Source organism: Nilaparvata lugens, chromosome 5 (genome assembly GCF_014356525.2).
Source record: "Nilaparvata lugens isolate BPH chromosome 5, ASM1435652v1, whole genome shotgun sequence".
Classification (NCBI taxonomy): Eukaryota; Metazoa; Arthropoda; class Insecta; order Hemiptera; family Delphacidae; genus Nilaparvata; species Nilaparvata lugens.
Window position 1 is genome coordinate 12,020,641 of NC_052508.1, and position 22,915 is coordinate 12,043,555.

The 22,915-nt window shown below is 32.9% G+C and overlaps 3 protein-coding genes across 3 annotated transcripts in view; 1 reads left to right on the forward strand and 2 right to left on the reverse strand.

The window, feature by feature from the left end:
* LOC111058003 (phospholipase A1 VesT1.02) overlaps positions 1-7,059 on the reverse strand; it is a 71,363-nt gene extending 64,304 nt beyond the window's left edge. Inside the window, exon 1 of the mRNA XM_039427690.1 lies at positions 6,917-7,059. Within this exon, the coding sequence (XP_039283624.1) occupies positions 6,917-6,974 (58 nt within the window). The 5' untranslated portion in view covers positions 6,975-7,059. The remainder of the gene's footprint in view (positions 1-6,916) is intronic.
* A 3,478-nt stretch (positions 7,060-10,537) lies between these two features.
* LOC120351567 (zinc finger MYM-type protein 1-like) lies at positions 10,538-11,350 on the forward strand. The gene has a single exon (XM_039429377.1). It carries the CDS (start codon positions 10,538-10,540, stop codon positions 11,348-11,350), a length of 813 nt encoding a protein of 270 aa, XP_039285311.1.
* Positions 11,351-12,285: 935 nt separating this feature from the next.
* The window catches only part of LOC111058004 (lipase member H-B), a 54,646-nt gene continuing 44,016 nt past the window's right edge, over positions 12,286-22,915 (reverse strand). Inside the window, exons 6-8 of the mRNA XM_039429378.1 lie at positions 17,565-17,762; positions 14,686-14,848; positions 12,286-13,260 (exon numbers count right to left, since the gene is read on the reverse strand). Of these exons, the coding sequence (XP_039285312.1) occupies positions 13,203-13,260; positions 14,686-14,848; positions 17,565-17,762 (419 nt within the window). The 3' untranslated portion in view covers positions 12,286-13,202. The remainder of the gene's footprint in view (positions 13,261-14,685; positions 14,849-17,564; positions 17,763-22,915) is intronic.

The window sequence follows — 22,915 nt, forward strand, 5'->3', positions numbered from 1 at the left end:
AAGTTTCTAGCATGTCGAAAATTTCTTGTTTTTTGCTTGAAATGTCTCGACATTGACGAAAAAAATATTAATTAAAAAATAACTATAGTTCGGATGAAATTATCCAGACACCAATAGAAAGGAGACATTCTCCCCGTTATTTACTATGAAATTATTACGCATTACGACGCCCATTATTTTGAGAGAAGTGACATTCAAAAGAAAATAGTATATTTCGCACCTAGGGCCGAAAATGAGACTTTTCTGGCTCGAAATCGGTTTCAAGTCCGAGGCCGTAGGCCGAGGACTAGAAAAGATTGAGAGCCGGAAAAACATTTTGCCCATGGTGAGAACGTAATTTTTCGCCACACAGAAATAATAAAATATATATATGAGAATAATAATTATTCTCATTGTCTATTATAAGCACTTCCGAAAGCAAAAGTGGAAGGTCATAGCTCTAGCAATCTGAATATCAAGAAATGTCCAAGTATTCTTATTTTTATTCTGATTTGTCTAAATAACTAAAAGATTATGTTCAATTATGTAAGAGGTTGAGTTTATACTTTTATTCTTCCAAATGACAATAAGATGATATTATTATAAATGTTTTAATTATTGAATGATAAACACAAATAATGAAAAGTTTTGATCAGCTGGTTTATCACACTTGAAAAAGTTTTGATCAGCTGTTTTAGCACACTTGAAATTCGGCCATCTGATATGTGATCGAATGTCAATGGAAGTTTAGGTTAGAAGTTCTATCCTTCTATGAAAATCGAATTATTTGAATAGTTTATAATATATATCTTATCTGTATTTTATTCATTTAAATAAAATGATAGTATATTATTACAGAATATTTTATTGAATTCTAGAAGCATAAAATGATTCCGTTTTCCACCATGTTCCGTGATAAACGCTTTACTAGGAGGTTTGAGGTTAGATTCTATTATACTCTGAAAATTGAATTTGAATAGTTTATAATATCTCATTTGTATTCATTCATCCAAATAAAATGATAGTATCTTATTGCAAAAACTTTATTCAATTCTAGAAACATAAACTGATTCCGTTTCATAAACTATTTTGTAAACACGTTCACATCAAATCAGAATCAGCTGACTTCAAGGTTATTTTACAGCCCTAGGGCCGTAAAAATTTTACCGGCCTGGTCAGAAAACAATCACTTTCGGCCTCCATATGACGCACGTAAACCAGCTCATTACATCCAAGTGGGGCGAAATGTTATTTGTATCTAGAGTGAAAAGTACGACTTTTTCTCCCTGAGGAAAAGTTTGAAGCCCGAGGCGAAGCCGAGGGCAACAATTTTCCTGAGGGAGAAAAAGTATTTTTCACTCGTGATGTACACAACATTTTTCCTCCATCTACATTTTTTATAGAAACTGCAAATAAAATTTTAATAACTTACGTATTGGTGACAATGTTCCTAACAACATAACCTAAAATCTAAAACTTTAACACGGCAGTCTGATTGGCACTGCCGATTGCGCTATCTATCGGCTAAAGTTGTAACAATCAGCTGGGTGTTTACCAAAAATGGCTGACTCCAGATCACGCGGTTCAGATTTGAATTGCAGATCAAAAATATTTGTTGGCTGGTATTTTGAATAGAATAAGATATTTTTAAAATTGTGAAAATTTTTATCGTCTACTTATATTAAGAATATAATACCATACAAACATATATTTCATGAGTTGATCAAATTTCTGGTTGTGGTATTGAATCAGTTGACTCAATGACAGACACCTCTTTATGCTTCTCATCTGAGCTTAGACCTTCTACCTATTATAATGTAAGTTTTTAAAATAGAGATGCTTCCCATGTTATTTAAATGGAGTCACTTTTACTCCCTAGGAGTTTTCTGTTTTTTACTACCGAGGGCGAAAAAGTGACACTTTAGTATTATGTTTCAGGGAGTAAAGTAAGTACTTTAGCCAGTAGGTGGAGGAAAACAAATTTTCGTGATGTTTCCAATTTTATCATAAAAGTTAAATTTCCTTTTGATCCTTCAAACCTGGATCTTTTCTAGCACTACTAGGATATCGGGAATGATATTCTACATCAAATTCTGACGTTGAATTGGAAATTTGAGAAAGTTGCAATTTTACACGAATTGGGAACCATGTAATTTCTTCGGATGGAAGGCCAAGTCTCAATTTATTCTACACAAACTGTAGATGCTGTTAGTGATACATAGTATATTAACAAATATTGTAGCAAACATAGTATATCATTCTAAATCGAATTCATAGTATATCTATTTGTAATTGATGATGTGTTTGTTTTTTGAAGTGTGAATGAATTGTTATTTTGATGAGTCATAGTAGCTTAACCTAGATTTTGATTTAGACTGTAGTATAAATTTGAAAAGGGACAGTTTTGGGCATAAGCCTGTTGTGCCTCCTCTTATAACTGTGAAAATAACTATACGACTGAGAAAATGAATGAATAAATATAAATTATAAATTCAATCTTTCGTTACAAATTTTCTATGCTTTTACACTCCAGAGCAAAGCTCGGTCCCGACATATATATTATATCTGTACAAATTCATGGTAAACAGTACAGATATGATTAGCATAGCATCAGCTGATTGAAAGCGTATGATTGACAAGGATAGCACACCAATGTTAATCGAATACTGACTGCTAATTGCTATTATAATAGTCCAGTAACTATATACATTGGTGCTTGGAATTTATATTGTAGTTCTGATTTTTCCATACATTATTTCGATACATGAGAGAAGTCCAGAACCAATTTTTTCATACCAAATTTCCTTGTGCTAGATACAGAGTGGCCCAAAAACGTCGTATTTTCGGTTCATTTTCCAGTTTTTGCTATTCAGCTATCTGCCAAATCCAGTAATTGCACAGAAAAAATTACTCTAACCTTTTTTAAGATTACAAAATCCTGAATGAAATTCGGAACTCTCTAGGCTACGGTATCTCTTATGAGTACTAAGTGATGATTTTTTTTCAAAAATGAGTAAAATTTAAAGGAAAAATTAATTCTGATGAATTTCAGTTTTTGATCATCTTCCGATTGTTACAATTTTGTTGTATGATTCAAAATCCCTCTGGGCGTATTTTTTGCTCTAGAAATTGAGATCAGGTACAGAGCTCTATCTCATATAGATTTCCAGGTACACCTAATAACCTAAAAGGTAACCTAATCCTAATGAGTTTTTAATAAAGGCAGCGATTCAATTCAATAACAATGCTTCTTGTATTGTAAAAAACACCTAATTTTCAGCTTCAACCATCATCACCAACTACACATTGTCCTCACATTGATATTTCGCACAATGACATACTGTAAGTTCATGATATTATTTTCTATGAAAATCACCCGTTTGATGCAGTTCATTTCAGTATTTCCTACTGGAGAGGCGCGCATAAGGACACCTCAAGGATCAAAATTTCAAACACTTATAGCTTTTGACACAATGCTCAGATTTCATCTTACTACACCTCATTCTTCTCGGCTCGTCAAGGCGGTCCGAAATCATGCATCATAAGTCAAATTCGGTCAAAAAATGGAAAGTCTATTGTTGAGTGTACTTGAGCTCATATTCCAATACACAAAAAATGCCCAAACCTATCCGACGAAAATGAATACTTTTCAAAAGGAAAGTTTCGCTGTTGAAGAATGTCTACTGGAAAATTATTTTCTCTGTGACGAGAATGAGACAGATTTGAATATTAGCCAACTTTACATACTTACGTACGAGAGTAGTGTAGCATTCTCAGAAACAATACAGTATGCTACAAGCCTCAGCTTTCTCCTCATTAACATTGCCGAATTGAAACGTTTGTTATTATGATGTGATAAACGTCAGTTTTTAAAAATTTATGGGTGCTGGTGACAATTATTGACAATAATACTTTGGTCGATCTGGATTGGAAAAAATAATCATGAAATATCAGCGAGATATAGTAATGTCTTATCCAGTCTTGCTGAGATAAGTTCGATGCCAATATGCTAGCGCCTGTTTTTTCATTCTGATATTGTAATTTTTCATCCAATGAATGAATAAATGAATATTATACATTGAACTTGCTTGAGGCTCTGATGGGGGAAGTTGTAATATTGTTTATTTATCTGTGCTAGAGGTCAGAATAATATAGGCCTACGAAGCGTACAGTATTTATTGACACTCCACTAACTTAACATGGACAGTTTGAGACTCGACCAAAACACCATAAAGGTAAGGTTTCCCTTCAGAGCTATGAAGTGACATAATCGCGAATTATGAAGCACATCACAAATCAATTTTAACATAAACGGTACGACAGATGAAGAATATCTTTTAATTCATTAAGTAGCTAATATTTTATAGTAAGCATATATTATAGTAAGTCAGTATATAGAAATGTTCACCATTATACCCTAAACTGGATTGAAACAATTGTGTTATACAGTTCTCATTACATTTAGTATTGGCAAGAGAACTTCTTTTAACGTAGGCAATGTTCTGTATAACAGTTACAAATATTAACAAACCTGAAACCTAATTATTTGAAAATATGGTGTTTAAAATAATAATAAACCTTGTTATTTGAAAATTTGGTGTTTAAAATAATAATAAACATTGTTATTTGAAAATTTGGTGTTCAAAATACGAATAAACCTGAAACCTTGTTGAATGAAAATGTGGTGTTTCCCTGAACCTCTTACATCAGAGATCATAATAACAATACTGTAATCACAATTCCTGATACTTATAATTGTAATTAGATACGTCTTGTAATTATTTTCAGTACACTGTACAGTACCGTACTGAAGAAAATGTTCTACAGTTTATTTTATGACTCTCTATGAGGCTAGGTACTCTATGAGTTGCCCTCATCTGCCAATCTCCTGTGTTGTACATTTTAGTAGTATAATATATACTAATACATAATTATCAGTGTTGACTTGATTAAAAATCTGGTGTGGCGCACTCACACAACTTTCCTTGCCGTTATGAGAATTGATCACCTGACGCTAGTGTTCTCGCGCATCTCAAGTCCACTTATAAACAAAGATCTGAGTCAGCTGGTGACAGGACAATAACCCTGGAGACATACGAGGTCTGGTATGTCTTCATAGTGAATCATTTAATAGAATCAACAGTTGCCAACAGTTTGCAATTGGATAATCACATTTTCTCGAATTTCGAGCTTATTTTCAATGTTAGGTGAAAATGTTACTGAACATTAATTGTAGAGATTTTCATGCTCAATCTTTTCCACTTGAATTTTTTTGTTTTAATTGTATCTGGAGCCTGATAATTGGGAATCTGAAATCAAACTCTCCTGAAATTTTTACAGATATGGGACTTGTGGCAGTTGATATAGCCTATCAATGACTAAATTACTGAGATGTAAATTTAATCAAAATCGTTGGAGCCGTTTTCGAGAAAATCGCGAAAAACCCTGTTTTTGACAACATTTTCGCCATTTCAGCCGCCATCTTGAATTGCATTTGATCGAAATTGTTCGTGTCGGATCCTTATAGGGGAAGGACCTTAAGTTCCAAATTTCAAGTCATTCCGTTAATTGGGAGATGAGATATCATGTACACAGACGCACATACACTCATACACACACACACACACACCACACACACACACACACACACACACACACACACACACACACACACACACACACACACCACACACACACACACCACACACACACCAATACCCAAAAACCACTTTTTTGGACTCAGGGGACCTTGAAACGTATAGAAATTTAGAAATTGGGGTACCTTAATTTTTTTTGGAAAGCAATACTTTCCCTACCTATGGTAATAAGGCTAGGAAAGTAAAAACGAATAGAAATTGTCACAACCTTAGTCATAAATTAGAGAAGATCCATAAATGTGTGGATCTAAGAATTTAAAGTACCGTATTTTTATTATTCTACTTCTCACTGTAACAAAAAATTTTTACAACGATGACAAATTGTCACAACCTCAGTCATAAATTAGAGAAGATCCATGAATGAATGGATGTAAGAATTTGAAGTGTTTTTTTTTTCATTATGACAAACCATATTCAACTTGTCAATTCCTGTAATATTTTTCTATTTCTATCAAATCCATTTTTGTAGTATTTCTATTCCTATCAAGTCTATGTATAACCGTTATACCTGGACTTGATAGGAATATAAATTAGCCTAGAAAATAGAAAATAGCCTAGTTATCAATTTCTGTGACTAGTGATTATGTTGATCTTGTCAGTAGAAATGATTCAGATGACATAATCAATACGAGAAACATACAAATAATACAGTAATAGTTTTTTATATAATTTCTATAAAACTAGTCACTAGGACTAACTACAGTAACTATATTACCCTGGGTAATAATTTTGGCCAATAATTTTGTTCTCTTATTTCTTATCCTAAAATATTAATTTTTATTGCTGAAGTCTTCCAGTAAAGCCTACAGTTCCAATCTATAATTTCACTACCTACTTTAAACTCTTTGACTACACTTTTATTTAATATTCTTTTTTCACTTCACTAGCACTACATCAACAAAAAGGGCTTTATTGCTCTCTTTAACCTCCTTGTGAGTTCAGTGTTGTCTAGCAATACTGTAAAGCCGCGTTTACACCAAAGTTATTAACATTTTGTTAATAACTTAATCCTTATAGATTCTATTAGATTGAACGAAAATTGACAAACACATATGTTCATCATGTATATGATAAGTTATGTTCAATCTAATAGAATCTATATGGACGGAAAATAAACATTTTGTTAATAACTTTGGTTTAAACGCAGCTTAATATAGTGTTAGTAATTTGGTTCTATCAAGGGAAGATTGAAAGTGTTATGAAAGAGTTATAATTGAAGTATCACAATGAGATAAAAATAGTATCGTATCTATGAAATGTATGAATAAATTATAAATTACCAGAGATAACTGTTGATATGAGAGAGCTGACGATAGAGATGAGCAGAGCCGAAGTCATGGTAGCTAATTAAATCACTGCTGCTACTGTTAACTGTGCTCCGTGACACCTGTTACTGTATTCAACTACTGTCACCCAACTGTCAATCCGTCTCCCATATGACCTCTCATTTGCCCCCCGGAGCCTCACAAGCCCCCTGGGGCATGCCCCCGCACGCAAATGCGCGCTTCAGAGAGGGCGGGGCACAACGGGACTCATAGGAGAGGTCAGGCTCCATAAAACTATATGTATACAAATAAATAGTACAGAAATATATATAATTATCACGGTATGTATATACTTATATAAATAAATAGTGAAAGAGCATAAATATTACTATTAAGTCATGTTATATACTTATACAAATAGATAGTACAAGAGCATATATAGTTATCACGGTATGTATATACTTATAGTACACTAATATAGGCCTACTAAAACCTACATATTTATATACTTTACAAATAAAACAATGTGTATATGGAAGTATATGAAACAATATGTATATGAATGTAATGGTTATGTGTGAGACACTCCTATCTCTGTCATTTAATATTGGAGGTAGGCTATACTAGGAGAGTTTTTTTTCTCTCAGTAGTCATTCATTAGCACTTACAAACAATTACGAATTATTGCTTGTTTAGAACTTCAAAGAGTGAATGAGAGAAAATGAAAGCTGGGCTATCTGCTATTTAACAGAATTCAAGCATATTAGCATATTTGAAAATTTCAAGTGTAAACAAGCTTTCAATTTTGGTGAAGAAGTTTCAAAAGAAGAGACTATAATATATTCGCTGCTTTCATTGATTAAATATTATTTGATAGGTATATTTTATATAAATTTGAAAAAAATAGATATAGCACTCATTCTAGATTTCTATGAATGTTAGTTATCAAAATCATAGCAATTATCGAAACAAATTATGCAATTAACTGAGAGTTGACTAATAAATAAAAATAATTGAAGATTCATTCAACTGCAGGCTTTATCACTCATTGTCCTCAAAGATATTTAATATTCTGATGTTCTTAATTGTTACCTTGAATGTTATCACTCAAAATTCAAGAATAGACTAATTATGCTGAGAAAATAATATAAAGTTATTTATAATTTGGATCATGACTATTTTTTGAATCAGTGGAGACTGCATCCGAAAAACTTGGTTGAAATTAACACACTTACACTCTAAGAAAATAATATACAACATTTTTCAAAAAATTACTTGTTTGTACTGCAATTTGCATTGAGCAATATTCAAACTTTCACAATTTTTCAAACAAAACTAACTGAAGATTTAAATGCATCTATCGCGGAAAAATTGATTGGGCACTGCTACTTCAATCCTGGGAATATTATATTACTAGCCAAAGTGTTTGAACGGTTAAATCTATACATTCACTGTTAATATTTCAAGCTCAACTGACTCTAAAACGAATATATATTATGTTACTGTGTTACATATGCATACTCTTTTCCACTATTAATTTTAAAAAACTTGAATTTTGAAACACTCATGGGGTGAAAATGCACTTACAATTAGCAATGAGTTTCTCAGAGAGTCTGATGACCTACACCAGGTCGGAACGATCGTTACTGCTGATGATAGGTATATTTTCCACTTCATAAGTGTTTTAAATCTCAAGTTTTTCAAATTAATAATGGAAAAGTGTGAATATGCACATAGGCGCCGACTCCATGGGGCCCAAGGGGCTCGAGCCCCCCCAAAAATTTAGTTGAGGGGGCGGAGCCCCCCCAATAATTTGTTGAGAAGGATAATTACATTTTGCTTGTAAGTTTAAAGCATCGCGTGATACGCTACTATAAACTCTTTAAACAGTACTAAACCAATTACTCTCAACACAATGTCATACTGTGTTGTGCTTTTACGAACTTAATACGATGTAAAACTGAGTAAGTTTAGCCAAAGAGATGAGTGTTGAAGCATGAGGGTAAGGGGAGTCATAGATATTAGTACTTAATTTTTCCCGGGCTGGACACACTGCATTCTAGTCTGTCTTGTGTTGTGTAGTTGTGATAGTTGGCTAGTTGCTTCTTGCTTGTCAAGTGAGTTATGACACGGTCGCGTTCGCGTATAACCTAATTTCATGTGTTGACGTGTTGTTAGGGCTGCAATTGTTAGAATTGTGCACAGTATGTAGTGTTTTTAGAGTAAGTGTTTATTTTGTCGGCTTCTGCATTAGTGATTTTTTTTGTAGCCTATAATGGATAAATTCATCACTAAGAAGCCTCGCATTGACACTGCAACCCCGGCAAATGTCGAAACAACTGCTTCAACATCAGGCGTGAGCTTTTCACAGCAAAATACAAAACCTAATGACAAGCCTATTGGAGGAAGATCGTTCCAGAAGTCTTGGGTGACTAAATATAAATGGTTACAATATGACGCAACAATGGATAAAGTTTTTTGTCAGACCTGCAAAGAGGCAGAGGCCAAGGGCCTTCTCCAATTGACTACCAAGAAAGAAGATGCGTTTACTACTGTTGGTTTTTCTAACTGGAAAAAGGGATTGGACAAATTTCGTACTCATGAAAATACGTCTGTGCATAAGGAAGGAGTTTTAAAACTTTCATCTTTAGCAAAACCAAGTGTAGCCGCTCAATTAAATGATCAATTGAACAGTGACATGAAGAAAGCCCGTTTGGCTCTTGAAATTATTTTTACAACAGTTAAGTACCTTTGCCGGCAAGGTTTGGCCATAAGAGGACATGAAGATATTAACTCAAATTTTTTGCAATTGCTAGAACTTAGGAAAAAAGACGTTCCTGAGTTAAAAGACTGGTTGGGGCGTTCTGGGTATAAATGGATCTCACATGACGTTCAAAATGAGATAATTGATATATTGGGCAAATCTGTTGTGCGCTCAGTGCTAGATAAAATCAAGAATAGTGAACACTTTTCAATTATTGTGGACGAAACAAGTGATATATCGATTCATGAGCAAGTGTCATTTTGTGTTCGAACTGTAAGTGACGATTAATAATCAATGAAGACTTTATTGGTTTATATGAGACTCCTAATACCGAAGCACAAACTCTTTTCAAAATTGTTAAGGACATTTTTGCGCGGCTTAATTTACCTATTGAAAAATTGAGAGGACAGTGCTATGATGGAGCGGCAAACATGAGAGGAAGATTTAAAGGCCTGCAAAAGTTACTTTTGGATATTCAGCCCCAGGCACACTACGTGCACTGTACAGCCCATAGTTTGAACTTAGCAGTGCAGGACAGCCTTTCTTGCCTCCCATGCATGAGGGATGTTATGGCCTTAGCCAAAGATCTAATAAATACAGTTAAGGAATCTAACAAAAGAATCAATTTATTTAGAAACATACGCCTCGAAAGTGAAAATAATCAAGCCAATCTTCGACCACTTTGCCCGACCCGATGGACAATGCGAGCTTCAAGTATACAGAGGATTTTGAAAAACTATGAAGATCTCCTACAGTTTTTTGAGATATTTTCCTCAACAGACAAAACTGAAGCAGGTTATAAATGTGCGGGTTTTCTTGAATCTATGATACTGTTCAGGACTTATTTATTTTTGAATTTATATTGCCATGTAATGAACGTAGTAGAAGAAGTTAACGAAAACATTCAGAGCCCTCATCTAAGTGTAACTGAAGTGGAAGGCATGTTTAAAGGATTGATTAGCATTTTAGATGATAAGCGAGATGGCTTTGAGGAGTTTTGGAAGTCGTGCTTAAAAAACAAATTTTCACAAGTAGAAGAGCCTGTGATTCCAAGGAAACGGCGCGTTCCAAATAGATATGAAAACGACGGAGCCAGCTCACCACATAACTTCAACACCCCAAAGGACTACTTCAAAGCTCTCTACATCGAGGTGTGTGAAACGGTGCGATCTTGCATCAAAGAACGCTTTGAGTCCACGGGCTTGTCGCGGCTCGTTGCGGTCGAAAAAGAGTTTTTGAGTGTGTTAGTGGCGAACGAAGAAGGTTCAAGTTTCGAACAGTCGAAAGATTTTTTTAAAAATGACCTGGATGTTGAAAGGTTGCAAATACATCTAAACATGTTAGCCGATATTAATAGGCAAAATAATTTAAAAATGAAATCAATGCGTGATGTAAGGAAATATCTTTCACAAGAGCCAGCCATTAAAAAAATGCTGTCAGAAGTGGTTAAAGTGATCAAGCTTCTTCAAGTAGTGCCAATTTCGTCGGCAACGGCAGAACGCTCTTTTAGTGCACTCCGTCGACTGAAGACGTATCTGAGATCAACAATGGGACAGAAACGGCTGAACAATTTAGCAGTCCTTCACGCCCACCGTGATGTCCTGGACGAAGTTCACTTGAGCACGGTGATGAACGAGTTTATAAGCAGCAATGAACTCAGAAGGCATACTTTTTCAATGGTATAAGGAGAAGGACATTGGCCAATCAATGGATATGTATGTAAGTTAAACTGAATTAAATACAGTAATTATTTTATTCTTCATACTCTCTGTATTTTAAGTAAGTAGACCTAGGCTTTTTATCTTCTGAAAATTTGGCTTTTCGAGTAATATTAGATATTCTTTATGCTATTTTTAGTTCATTAATTTTGCTCATTTTTATTTTATTTTAGTGTGAAAGAGTAAAATGTGATTTGTTTCTGCCTATATTCTTTATACTGCATAATTAAATACAGCGTTTTAGGTCTTATAAATTCAAAATTGGTCCATGATTTAGGGACATTGGCCAACCAATCAATATGTATATATACATATTGGGTTAAATACAGTAATTTATTCTTCATACTCTCTGTATTTTTAATAAATAGAAAGAAGTAAGCTTTTTTCTTCCATAAATTTGACTTTTTGAAAAATATTTTATACCAGTAGTTAAATAAAGCATTTCTAGGCCTTATAAATTTAAAAAAAATTTGTTGGGGGGGGGGGTTGGCGGACCACCCGGTTAGGGCCCCCCCAATAATTTTGACAAGTCGGCGCCTATGAATATGCAACACAGTGACATATATATTTGCTTCAGAGTCAGTCCAGTTCATATCCTATATTTGGATCCATCAATGAAAAGTTATTCCAGATAATATTATCAACTTGCTTTAGTCTCGTAATAAATGTTAGGCTATGTTAATAATTTAGTGAATTAGTTCATTTGTATATTTCCTTATTTTTTGGTTCATTCAAGAATACTTTCCATTCAGACTTCAGAGAATAATTGTAACTTTTTCACTTAATATTGAGAGAATCTGATACTACTTTGTAAATAAATTGTTGCAATGCCCAATTCTCAATAATCTCTCACCTTAACTTCCATAAATTGGCAAGGACAGGTAAAATGAATATCTATTCAAATTTGTAGAATTTTCATATAATGAGCTTTTCTAAACAATAAATGATATAACAATATTACAATGTACAAGATGTGATAAAAATATCTCAGAAAAACAAACTGACCATTTTGGATCTTGATTGATTCCAGTTTTTTTCTACTGTAGAAATTCAACTGATCAATGGAACTCTATTGATCCACATTAAAATCATAATCATCAAGATCGAAAAATATTACTATAGAGAAACAATATCACAATTACGCTATTGTTTATCTATGATATTACTAAGAGAGTCAAGTCAATCTTAATCAGTATTAAAGGAAATACACTGTACTTCACAATAATATCAAGTAGTTATAATATCAGTGTGCCATAATATACACTCAATCCAATGTGTGCAGTCACTGGTATTATCCGATATTTATTTATGTGTGCAAATATTCATGAAGACGTGACAAAAACTGCAGCTTTGTACTATGATAATAGTGTCAATAGTACCATAGAGAAACAAAATCGTAATAGCTAATGCTATTGTTTCTCTATGATAGTACTAGCAAAATAATTATGAGCATATAAACAAGAATGTTTTTTTAATGTACTGAGCTCAGTTGCACAAAAACCTGTTAATTTTTAATCATGATTAAATCTACGAGAAACAATCAAAGAAGGCTATTTTGAAAAGAAGGCTTCTCTGATTGGTAGGCTACTCTTGAAATTAAACACAGTTTAAAATTAGACAGGTTTCTGTGCAACCGACACATGATCTTGAACAAATTATGAATTTAAAAAACATAAATATCCAAAATTTTGGCACACTATATTGTAATTTATTGCTAATTTTCACGAATTATCACACTTTCTCATTCAATTTCAATGGTTACAAATTTAATCATCTCCAGAGTCAGTTCATTCATCAAAGTTCATCCATCAGCCGGAAATTAGTCGAAAGGACATTGCTTGTTATCCGCCATCCTCAAGCAAAATGTCCCTCTAGCACTGGAAGAAGCATTAAATTTTGGATTAGTTTTTTCATTAAAAATTAAAAAGAGATTCAATATTACACAGTACAATACTGTAGTAAAATGAATGAATAGTCAGCCTTTATTAAGGGTGGAATCTTATTTCAATATTCAATGTGAGTAAGTGGAATTTATAACAGTTTTGAATTGAGAAAAAATCATACAAAAATACTATTTTTTACATTTTGTGGGGTGTGAGGCTGTAAATATTTTATATGATGCATGGAAATGATTCAATGGGGTTGGAAATACATGCATGAAGTGAATTTTATTCATCTGTATAATAAGTATATTAATACTGAATAAAAAGACAATAAGGTGAAAAAAAGTATGATGAATACATGAATTCAGTAATAATAATTATCCTACATTAAAGGTTGATGATTAATGAACTATTAAGGTCTATTGTGAACAAAAACAGCTACTGAGGATAATGGAAAGTTCTTGAAATCTACAATGTAATGTAGCCTACGTTGGCTGTTGATTTTCATGAGAGTTCATTGGAAAACTTTCAATAATTTTATTATAGCCTACCGGTTGAAAACATGTGTTGTAAAAATAAAAGTGAAGAAATGCCTCATTGTAGTTTGTGAAATTCAAATTCATTCTTCTTGTGAAAACACTGGTATTTCGTCAAAAATATCGTTACTTGTATTGTAAAATGATAAATTAAATAATAATTTAGTTGGTTTACAATTGGAATAATAATTTAATTTAATGAAAATAATAATAATGATAATTGGTTTTATATCCTCACACTGAAGATGACACCATTGGTATCAAAACATGTTTGTTATTTTACAATAAATTATTCTATTATTCTGGATTGTTTTATAATCCACATATAGTGGGGACATTAATAAGAGACATAAAGAGTGAAATAGTGCTCTCTCATGAACTGACATTTCAATTTAGTATTTCATTTCTATTGGATGTTAATGTTCGAACTATAAAATAATTATATTGTGCATGAATCTCTATTTAACTGTAACACTGTATTTGTATGGCTAATCCGTGAACAAAAAATATGATTATTTATTTTACAATAAATAAGTGATATTTTTTGACAAAATCCCAGTGTTATCGTCATTATGGATAGATATCACAACATCTCACCAGCAACTGTATCATTCTTTTTATTATCATCCCCAGCCTACCCGAGCTAAAATTGGACTGTTGTATGTGTTAGAATAGGAACCGTTTTGGGATTTGACCTGAAATGTAATAAAATTAAGAAAATTCTTTATTCGGCGGAGTTAGGACTTTCAAGTCCTCTCCACCACTCAACCTTGAAGCCTGAAGTACCTTTCTAGAAGTTGTGTGATTCTAAATGATTGAACGAATGTAAAAAATGCACTTAAAAATTGTAATAAATGATAAATCTGATAACTTGTTTACTTACTCATCAGGTGTGTGTTCGCCCATAGACACAGTCTTGGCATATCCGAAGGGCAAAAGGGGTCTACAGGAGGAAGTGCACGGAACGCCGACAAAACGCTTGCCTCGGTTGCTGACTGTTGCCGCGAAGAAACAAGCGCTCATGAAGTGACTGCAACGTGCTTGACCTGTTTCATAAAAGAGAAATAAAAAATAGAGAGGATTACAGATAGATTTGATGAAGATTGTTGATAAAACTTAAAGAATAAAATTTCATAAAACATTTTAGGAAATATTTTCAATTTAGAGAAATCACAATTTTGACTTTCATTATGATTGATTAAGAATGGAATGTAAATTCTTCGACTGGTGAGATAATCTTGTGTTGAATTTCAGAAGATTTTACATAAATCTTCCTTTGAATTATTGTTTGATCATATTATTATGATAATAATCATATTATTCCGTATGATTACTTTAGCATTTAGTGCACTTCCATCTATCCTATGAAAATATTGTCAATGTGATGAACATTAGTCTATCCTACAGTAGCTATATTATAAAATTGGGTAATATCGTTACTGTAGTCTATCCTACTGTGAACAATTCTAATGAACTAAATTTAGGAAGATAAGTTTTGGGCTGTAAGCTTATATAGTTTTTGTGCCTGTTTATCTTTCCAATATTGTAATGTGTGGTTGATGAAACGATTATGAATATGAGTAGGTAACACTACTCACAGTTAGCAGAGTGATTTTCTGTTAAGAAGCTCTCAGAGTTGACATAGAATTTGTTGTAGTACGTTAGAATGCACATTCATTATAAATAAGGAGAAATTAGATTTTTTGCTCAAAATTGATATTTTCCTCAATCAATAAACAAATAAATATAATTTTATTGCCATGAAACATAAATGCTATTAGCAACGTCAAATTTACAAGTTGTTATATTTAAAATGAAGTCGTATATTATTATTAAACAGTTAAGCTGCGTTTACACCAAAGTTATTAACAAAATGTTAATAACTTAATCTTTGTAGATTCTATTAGATATAACGGAGCTTGACAAAACATATGTTCATCATATGTGTGATATGTTCAATCTAATAGAATCTACAAAGATTAAGTTATCAACATTTTGTTAACTACTTTGGTGTAAACGCAGCTTTACTGTTTTCATCATAGTTCCAAATATTAACAAGTCAATAGTTTATTACAATAGAATATTGTAATAATACAGTTCATAAGCTTGAAAGCTACTGGTGATTAGAATTATTATTGGTTTCAACATTATTTGAAGCTACAAGTCATTCATTTCAAGTTAAAAATACTCGTCAATAGAATAAAAATGATTTTTGACCAACCACAAGAACGTAATTTTTTCTAAACAAGTGGAACGGAGCTTCCACCCAAGCTTGATGCTGCAGTCTATTAAATAACATTATGCCAACAACCACATAACTATAACCATATTCTTCGACTTGGATAATCTGCTGAATGGAATGTCAATATGACTATTATCACTTGATGCGAATCTCAATGTTTTTTCCCAATAATTTAGGTATAGTCTCAAATTCAAATAGAATTGAATTTCAGAAAAAATGTGAGCAGCTTTGAAGTAATATCACAGTACCTATATAATGATTCACCTTGAATAATATTGTATAATTTGTGGAGAAAATAAATATGATATAATTCAATTAAGAAGTGATTTAATATGTGTTTCTGTAAGATTCATTTTACTCTGAGAAGAATAGTGGAGGGAAGAACTAAGTCCAGTATTCTATACTGCCCTGAAAGTATCACAATTTTTTTTGACTGATCATGATTATATTTTTACTGTAAATCAGTAAATTTTTGAGGATAAATTCATCATAAGAGCAAATAGATTTGATTGAAAAAAATGGGTATTTTATCAAGCAATAATCTTCTATTCAGAGTATCACAATCGTTTTTGACTGATCATAATGACAGTTCTAGATACTGTATAATTTACAGAGTGTAGCATATATATGGGAACAGATTTCTATTTCAAGGATTTTTTAAATGGGAAGGTGAGATAAAAATGATTTTTATAAAAATTCAAAGAGGAAATGAATGGTGAAAACAGACAAATCAACTTCTGAACAACGATATATTTTTGTTCACAAAATAACGTTTCATGCAATGTGTCTTGCCTTGCGAAAGTCGCAATGTATTGATTGTGGGTTGTCGAAGTGAGTTTAAAAACTATTTATCAATATATCAAATCGTTTCAAATATATTTATCCACATTTAGAGATACTAATAGATAGAATAGAATAAAATTGCTGCCTTTATTTTTTACCTAGGAGGGCGGAGTTAGGGCTAATAGATCATACAGGAATGAAATAAATGAGTACAGTAAAAGTCTGACAGATCAAACTTTTCTGTTCAAAGTATTAAATAAATGAGTAGATGTTACTATTATTTACTAATACAAAAAATTTTAATTTGACAGTTTGGATTATTTTAGATTTTCAATGTACTCAATTAATTCATTTTTGTATGATTTATTAGCATCATTGAAAGTGAAAAACTTTTATTGTGAAACAGTTTATTGAGATATCGCGATGTGCGGTTTTCACTATTCATTCTCACTTGAAATGCTCTATCTAAATCTTGAATAACATGAACACCTTTCCATTAAAAAAATGAAATTGGATTCATAATGGTGAATTCAAGATGCGCGACCAACATTTTGAAGCCACAGAAAAGTATTTATTTTTCAAATAGGATCCTCAATCAAACCAAACTTTTTTCACATTGTCCTTTTAACAGGAATAATTTAGGCTATTCCCATATTACTGTATTTGCTCTGTATAATAAATTAATTTTTTAATTATATGCTATATCTAAATTTTATTGTAATGAATAGGCTACTGACGTATGCGGCGTCCTTCGCGTGTGCAGCTGGGCTGCATACGTCCGCCGTTGACGCAGAAGTCCACGTGACCGACCTGGGCCGTCTCACCCAATAGGCCTGCATTGGTGTGAATCACCTGTACTATGTGTGCGTCGTCACGTGTCAACTTGAACGCATCGTTGCCATATCGGTGCACCAGAGGACGTGCCGGGTCCAAACCTGAAAATTGTTGTGTTCAAAAGCAAAATTTTTGAATGTGAAACCAACTTTAAAGTTAAGTTCTGAAAGTTCCTATACAGTTCTATATCCAAACTTCTATATAAAATTACTTATGTTTTATTTTGTGAAATAATTTCATCACTCCAGTGTAGGTCTATACTGTATAGTTTATTGATTTCTTTCGTAACTCATCAGTTTCTTTTAGTGTATTTACTATTAATAAATTAATAAAATGTTCTTTGAGTAGGTACTCAGTAGTCTACTCTACAACAGTTCTAAATTAAACAAGTAGATTATACAGTATACCATAGTGTGATGTCTACGTTATTATTACAGTATTTGATTAACATTGGTGTTGCTATCCTTGTCCATCATTTGCCAGAGCAGATGACGCTACAGTTTTCTAGCTCCGCAACTTTGCCAGTTTATCCTTTTTCAACAATATAGAAATATAATTTATCAAAAAAAATATTTTCAACAATATAAAAATATAATTTATCAAAAAAAATATTCAATCTCATTTATGAAGATAAATTTTTTAATATCATCAAAAAATATAGATTCTCAACGGATAAGATGTAATTGGTCATTATAAACATGAATCAACCGTTGATATAATCGCAAGTTTAGGCAAGTAGCCTAAAAGATATACCGGTATCAGAAAGCAGTGATAAGGCAGAGAATCGCCAACTCTCTTTTCCCATCTCTCTCCACTGCCTCTAATTAGCGTGGACTTCACAATAATAAGTTTCTTAATTCTTCAAATTCAAATATATTTCACTCTCATAAATACATATACAGGAATTCTTGATTCTATAGTGAGGTCCACATTATAATGACAGCATTTGATTAACATTGGTGTTGCTACCCTTGTCTATCATTTGGCAAAGCAGATAGCGCTATCCTTTTTTAGCTCCGCTAAGCTGCCATATCGATTTCTATCAATTTTAATATATAATTAATCAACAAAATATCCAATCTCAATCATGTAAATTTATTATTAAAACATATTGAAAAACATTCTTTCAACGAATGAAATATAATTATTTTTAACAAAGAAGAGAACAGTTAATATTACAGATATACTGGAATTAGCTATTAGACAGAGAATCGGCAACGCTGTTGTTCTATCTTTTCCACTGCTGACATTATATAACGTGGACCTCACTAAAGCTGAATAACTGATTGTTAACCTAAAGTGAGGTTCACGTTATAATGGCAGTATTTGATTAGCAATTGTATTGCTAAGCATTTTTTATCATTCAACAAATCTCTCTCTCACTTTGCTCTGTTGACAGACGTTTTTTAACAATGTATAAATATAATTAATTAACAAAATATTTTATCTTCATCACAAAAATTAATCATGAAATTATTGAAAGATATAATTTCTCACTTCATTAATTTTAATTGATTATTTTAAACGAGAATGAACAGTTAATATTACATCAATAAACCAGTATTAGTTGCCCTCCATAGAAGACATTGACAGGACAGAGGATCGGCAACGTTGTTCTCCTATCTTTCTCCACTGCCATTATAACGTGGACCTCACTATATAGCACTTCAATTTTTTTAAATTTCATTTTATTGCCAATTTATAATATTTAAGACATATTACGAACTCTTTATAATTTGACATATCATTGAAAATATAAATAAATAAACTTGAAATACTTTTTGTGTAGTTGAGAAGTAGATATTGTGATAATTATTCTTATTAAATGAAAGAGACTAAGAAATTGTCAAAAAAACACAGATTTATTGATAGTTAGAAAGAGCGGTTTCAGTTATTACACCGTTGTCAATCTCTGATAAACTCTATGATCAATTCATAGTCATCAATCCCTGATTTAAACTTATAAAGTTTCTCAGAGATTGACAATGGTGTAATAACCGAAGCCGGTCTTTCTAAGTAGGTACCGTATCAATAAATCTGTGGTTTTTCGAAAATTCTTAGTCTTTTTCATTTAAACTTGAAATAAGTTTGAGCACCCACCGATAATCTTGTACATCTTGGTGGTGAGATGGTTGCTGATCATGCCGCAAACGTGCGCGCCCAACGAATGTCCGACGCAGTGCGTGTGATCGGCGCGTGCGCCCATATGTGTCAAATGCGAGTAGAACTGCGCCGCGCACTGCGCGACTAGACGCGTGTTGCTCAACGCCGACAGGTAGCACGGGAAGAACGTCAGTGGCTCCCAGTCGATCGTGAACACGTTGTAGTCGCCTCGGTTCAAGTACGCTGCAACATCAATTACCTCAATCAAATTATTGATAAATTAAGATGGCTTGTGATGCCATCAATATGTATTTTTCATGAGTTTGTTTCATTTTATGTTCTAGTTTGTATTTGACCAGTAGTATTCAATGCGAATACCCATTGCTTCAAATGGGCAAAGGAATGGAATAAAACGCTGCCTGCAATGCTAACAATAATACTCTTACTGCGATTTATTATTGAACGAAAATCCAAATTAAATGCTGTAAATCACCCCGAAGACTTCTGCAGCTGCAAATATTGACAACAGGGTAAACAGCTAGATGGAAATTTGATCAGCGCTACTATTCAAAAATTATTTGTCTGCCCGGAATCGAATCTAGTATCCCGGGCTGACAAATAATTTTTGAATAATAGCGCTCATCGAATTTCCATCTAGCTGTTTGCCCTGTTGTCAATATTTTCAGTTGCAGAAGTTTTCAGGGTGAATTACAGCATTTAATTTGGATTTTCGTTTAATAATAGATATACCAATAATCTTGTAATCTTATGCTCTATAATCTAGTAAATTATTATCAAATTACACATTGATTTTTTTTCAATCTGATTCATAAATTGAATAGATTTCAGAAAATCGTCAAAGGACAGAAGTGTATTTTCAGGAAATCAAACAAGTAGTTTTATTTAGTCAATATTATTGATTCCTACCCTTACTTTGGAAAAATCTCACAGAGTAAAAAGTAGTTATGATTTACTAGTCTGCCTATAAATTATATTTTTTAATTTCCACTTGACGAGTTTCTGCAGTTGAAATTCTTCAAATTCTCAGTGTTTAACCTATTCACTTGATTATTTTGTATGTGAATTTTGATTCGTATTGGTGCGCTCAACTATATGTAGATTTTTATATTGGTTATAGGAAAGTTGATATTATTCATTCTCATTCAATATTACTTAGGGGTAGGTTATTTTAAAAGTCCGTATTTGGTTTAATCAATCATTCAGTATGTTATTTTGGTGAATATAGTTTTGGGTTATATTAGTAGAATTGGGTATAGATAGAAGTTGGAAGCAGCCTGAGTATCTTTTTATATTATTTTATCCAGTCAAGCATTATAGAAATCATTTTGAATTATTTATTGTGGGTGTAGTTTATTAAACAGTATTTTAATCTTCTGTTTGAACATTTTTGGGTCATGTATGAGCTTCGTGATAGGTAGGATTAGTAAAGGATCGAAGTATAGGTACCTATGTCAGGTTATTTTCTTAGAATAGGGTTGTGAACACACTTCAATCAGACACAATGGCAACAAATGAGAGCACCACAACAATTTCGAAAAGCAGTGAGGGCAGCACAGACAACACCATCGAGACCAGTGAAAGTCACGAGCATATTCACCGGAGATGTTACCGAATTCTGACGCATTAAATCAACCTGGTGACTCTCACGACGACCAAGAACAAATTCCGAGTGAAAAAAGCTGTAAAGTAGGACTATCAGGGAAAGAAATGGACAAGATTTTAAACTATTAACAAGTATGAGGGAAGATAGGGTGCCAGTTTCGAAGAAAGCCGGACAAGTATGAGCAAGCAATTCGAGAAAAACAGTAAGAAATTGGAAGAAAACAGTGAGAAATTGGAAGAAAACAGTAAGAAATTGGAAGAGAATAAGAAAGAAATGAACGAGAAGTTAGAAAGTTAAGTAGCAATGTAGAACAGCTGGAGAGAAGATTTGAGAAGAAAATGGAGGAAAAAACTAAAGAGATTTGTGATGAGATAGCAATAAAAATAACAGCAGTTGAGAAAAACGTCGAGAGAATAGATAAGAGACTTCAACAGAGATCGCATCGGTGAGAAAGGAGCTATCAGAGAAATCAGGTGAATGGATAATGCAGCTTTAAAAGATTGAGGAGCAGCTCACGGAATTTTACAGAGAGAAGGAAAGGATGAAAACGGAATTCGAGAAGGCCAGGACACAACCGATTATCGTCAACACCAGCTGTAGAGGATTGGATGAAGTGCCAAAATTTGAGAATATCTGGAGAATCCTATGCAATTTTTGATTAAGTTGAAAGAATATTTGTGGCGTAGTGGGAAAAGTAACTGGAGTGAGCAATCAAGCATCATTGAAAAGTCATTTGATAGTCAACACTCAGTATGGTGGATGATTATTCAGGCTAGCATTGACTCTTTAGAACAATTTGAGGAGCGTTTCACTAATAAATTCTGGAGCCAACTCATTCAAGATTCAGTGCGAGAGAGATTGAGAACCGGAAAATTTATTAGAGGGAGGAAGTTAAACACAAGTGAGTACTTCATAAAGCAGATGCTCATTGCAAGGAATTTGACACCAGCACTCTCGGATGAAGAAATCATAATAAAACTAGTCAAACACTATGGAACTGGACTAGAAACAGCTAGATTCAATAGGAATGTTAAGACAGTGCCCGAGATGGAAAAACTATTGGAAGAATGAAGAAGTAGCAGAGCAGATGTTAGAAGATCGAGCATTTGAAGTGTACCTTATAAAGATTGAAGACTCAGAACTGAGAAAGAATTGAAGAGAATAAAAGATTTCAAATGAATGACGCAGCATGTAAAATATTATGAATGTTTAGAACAGGGAAGGAAGTAGCAAAACGTTTTCACATAATAAAAAATGACATTCTATTTAGCAGAAAGGATGATAAACAGGAAAGTTGGAAATTATGTATTCCTGCAGCATTGGAAAAAGATCTGATCCTAGAATATCACAAAATATTAGGACACACAGGCATAAACAAAATTTATCATGCACTTCGAGAAACATGTTACTTCAAGCAGATGTATAGAAAAATTTTCGACTTAGTTTCTTCCTGTGACCTGTGTCAGAAAGTGAAACCATCGAATAAAAAGCAAGCGGACTTATGAAATGCATTCTTCCAGAGAGGAA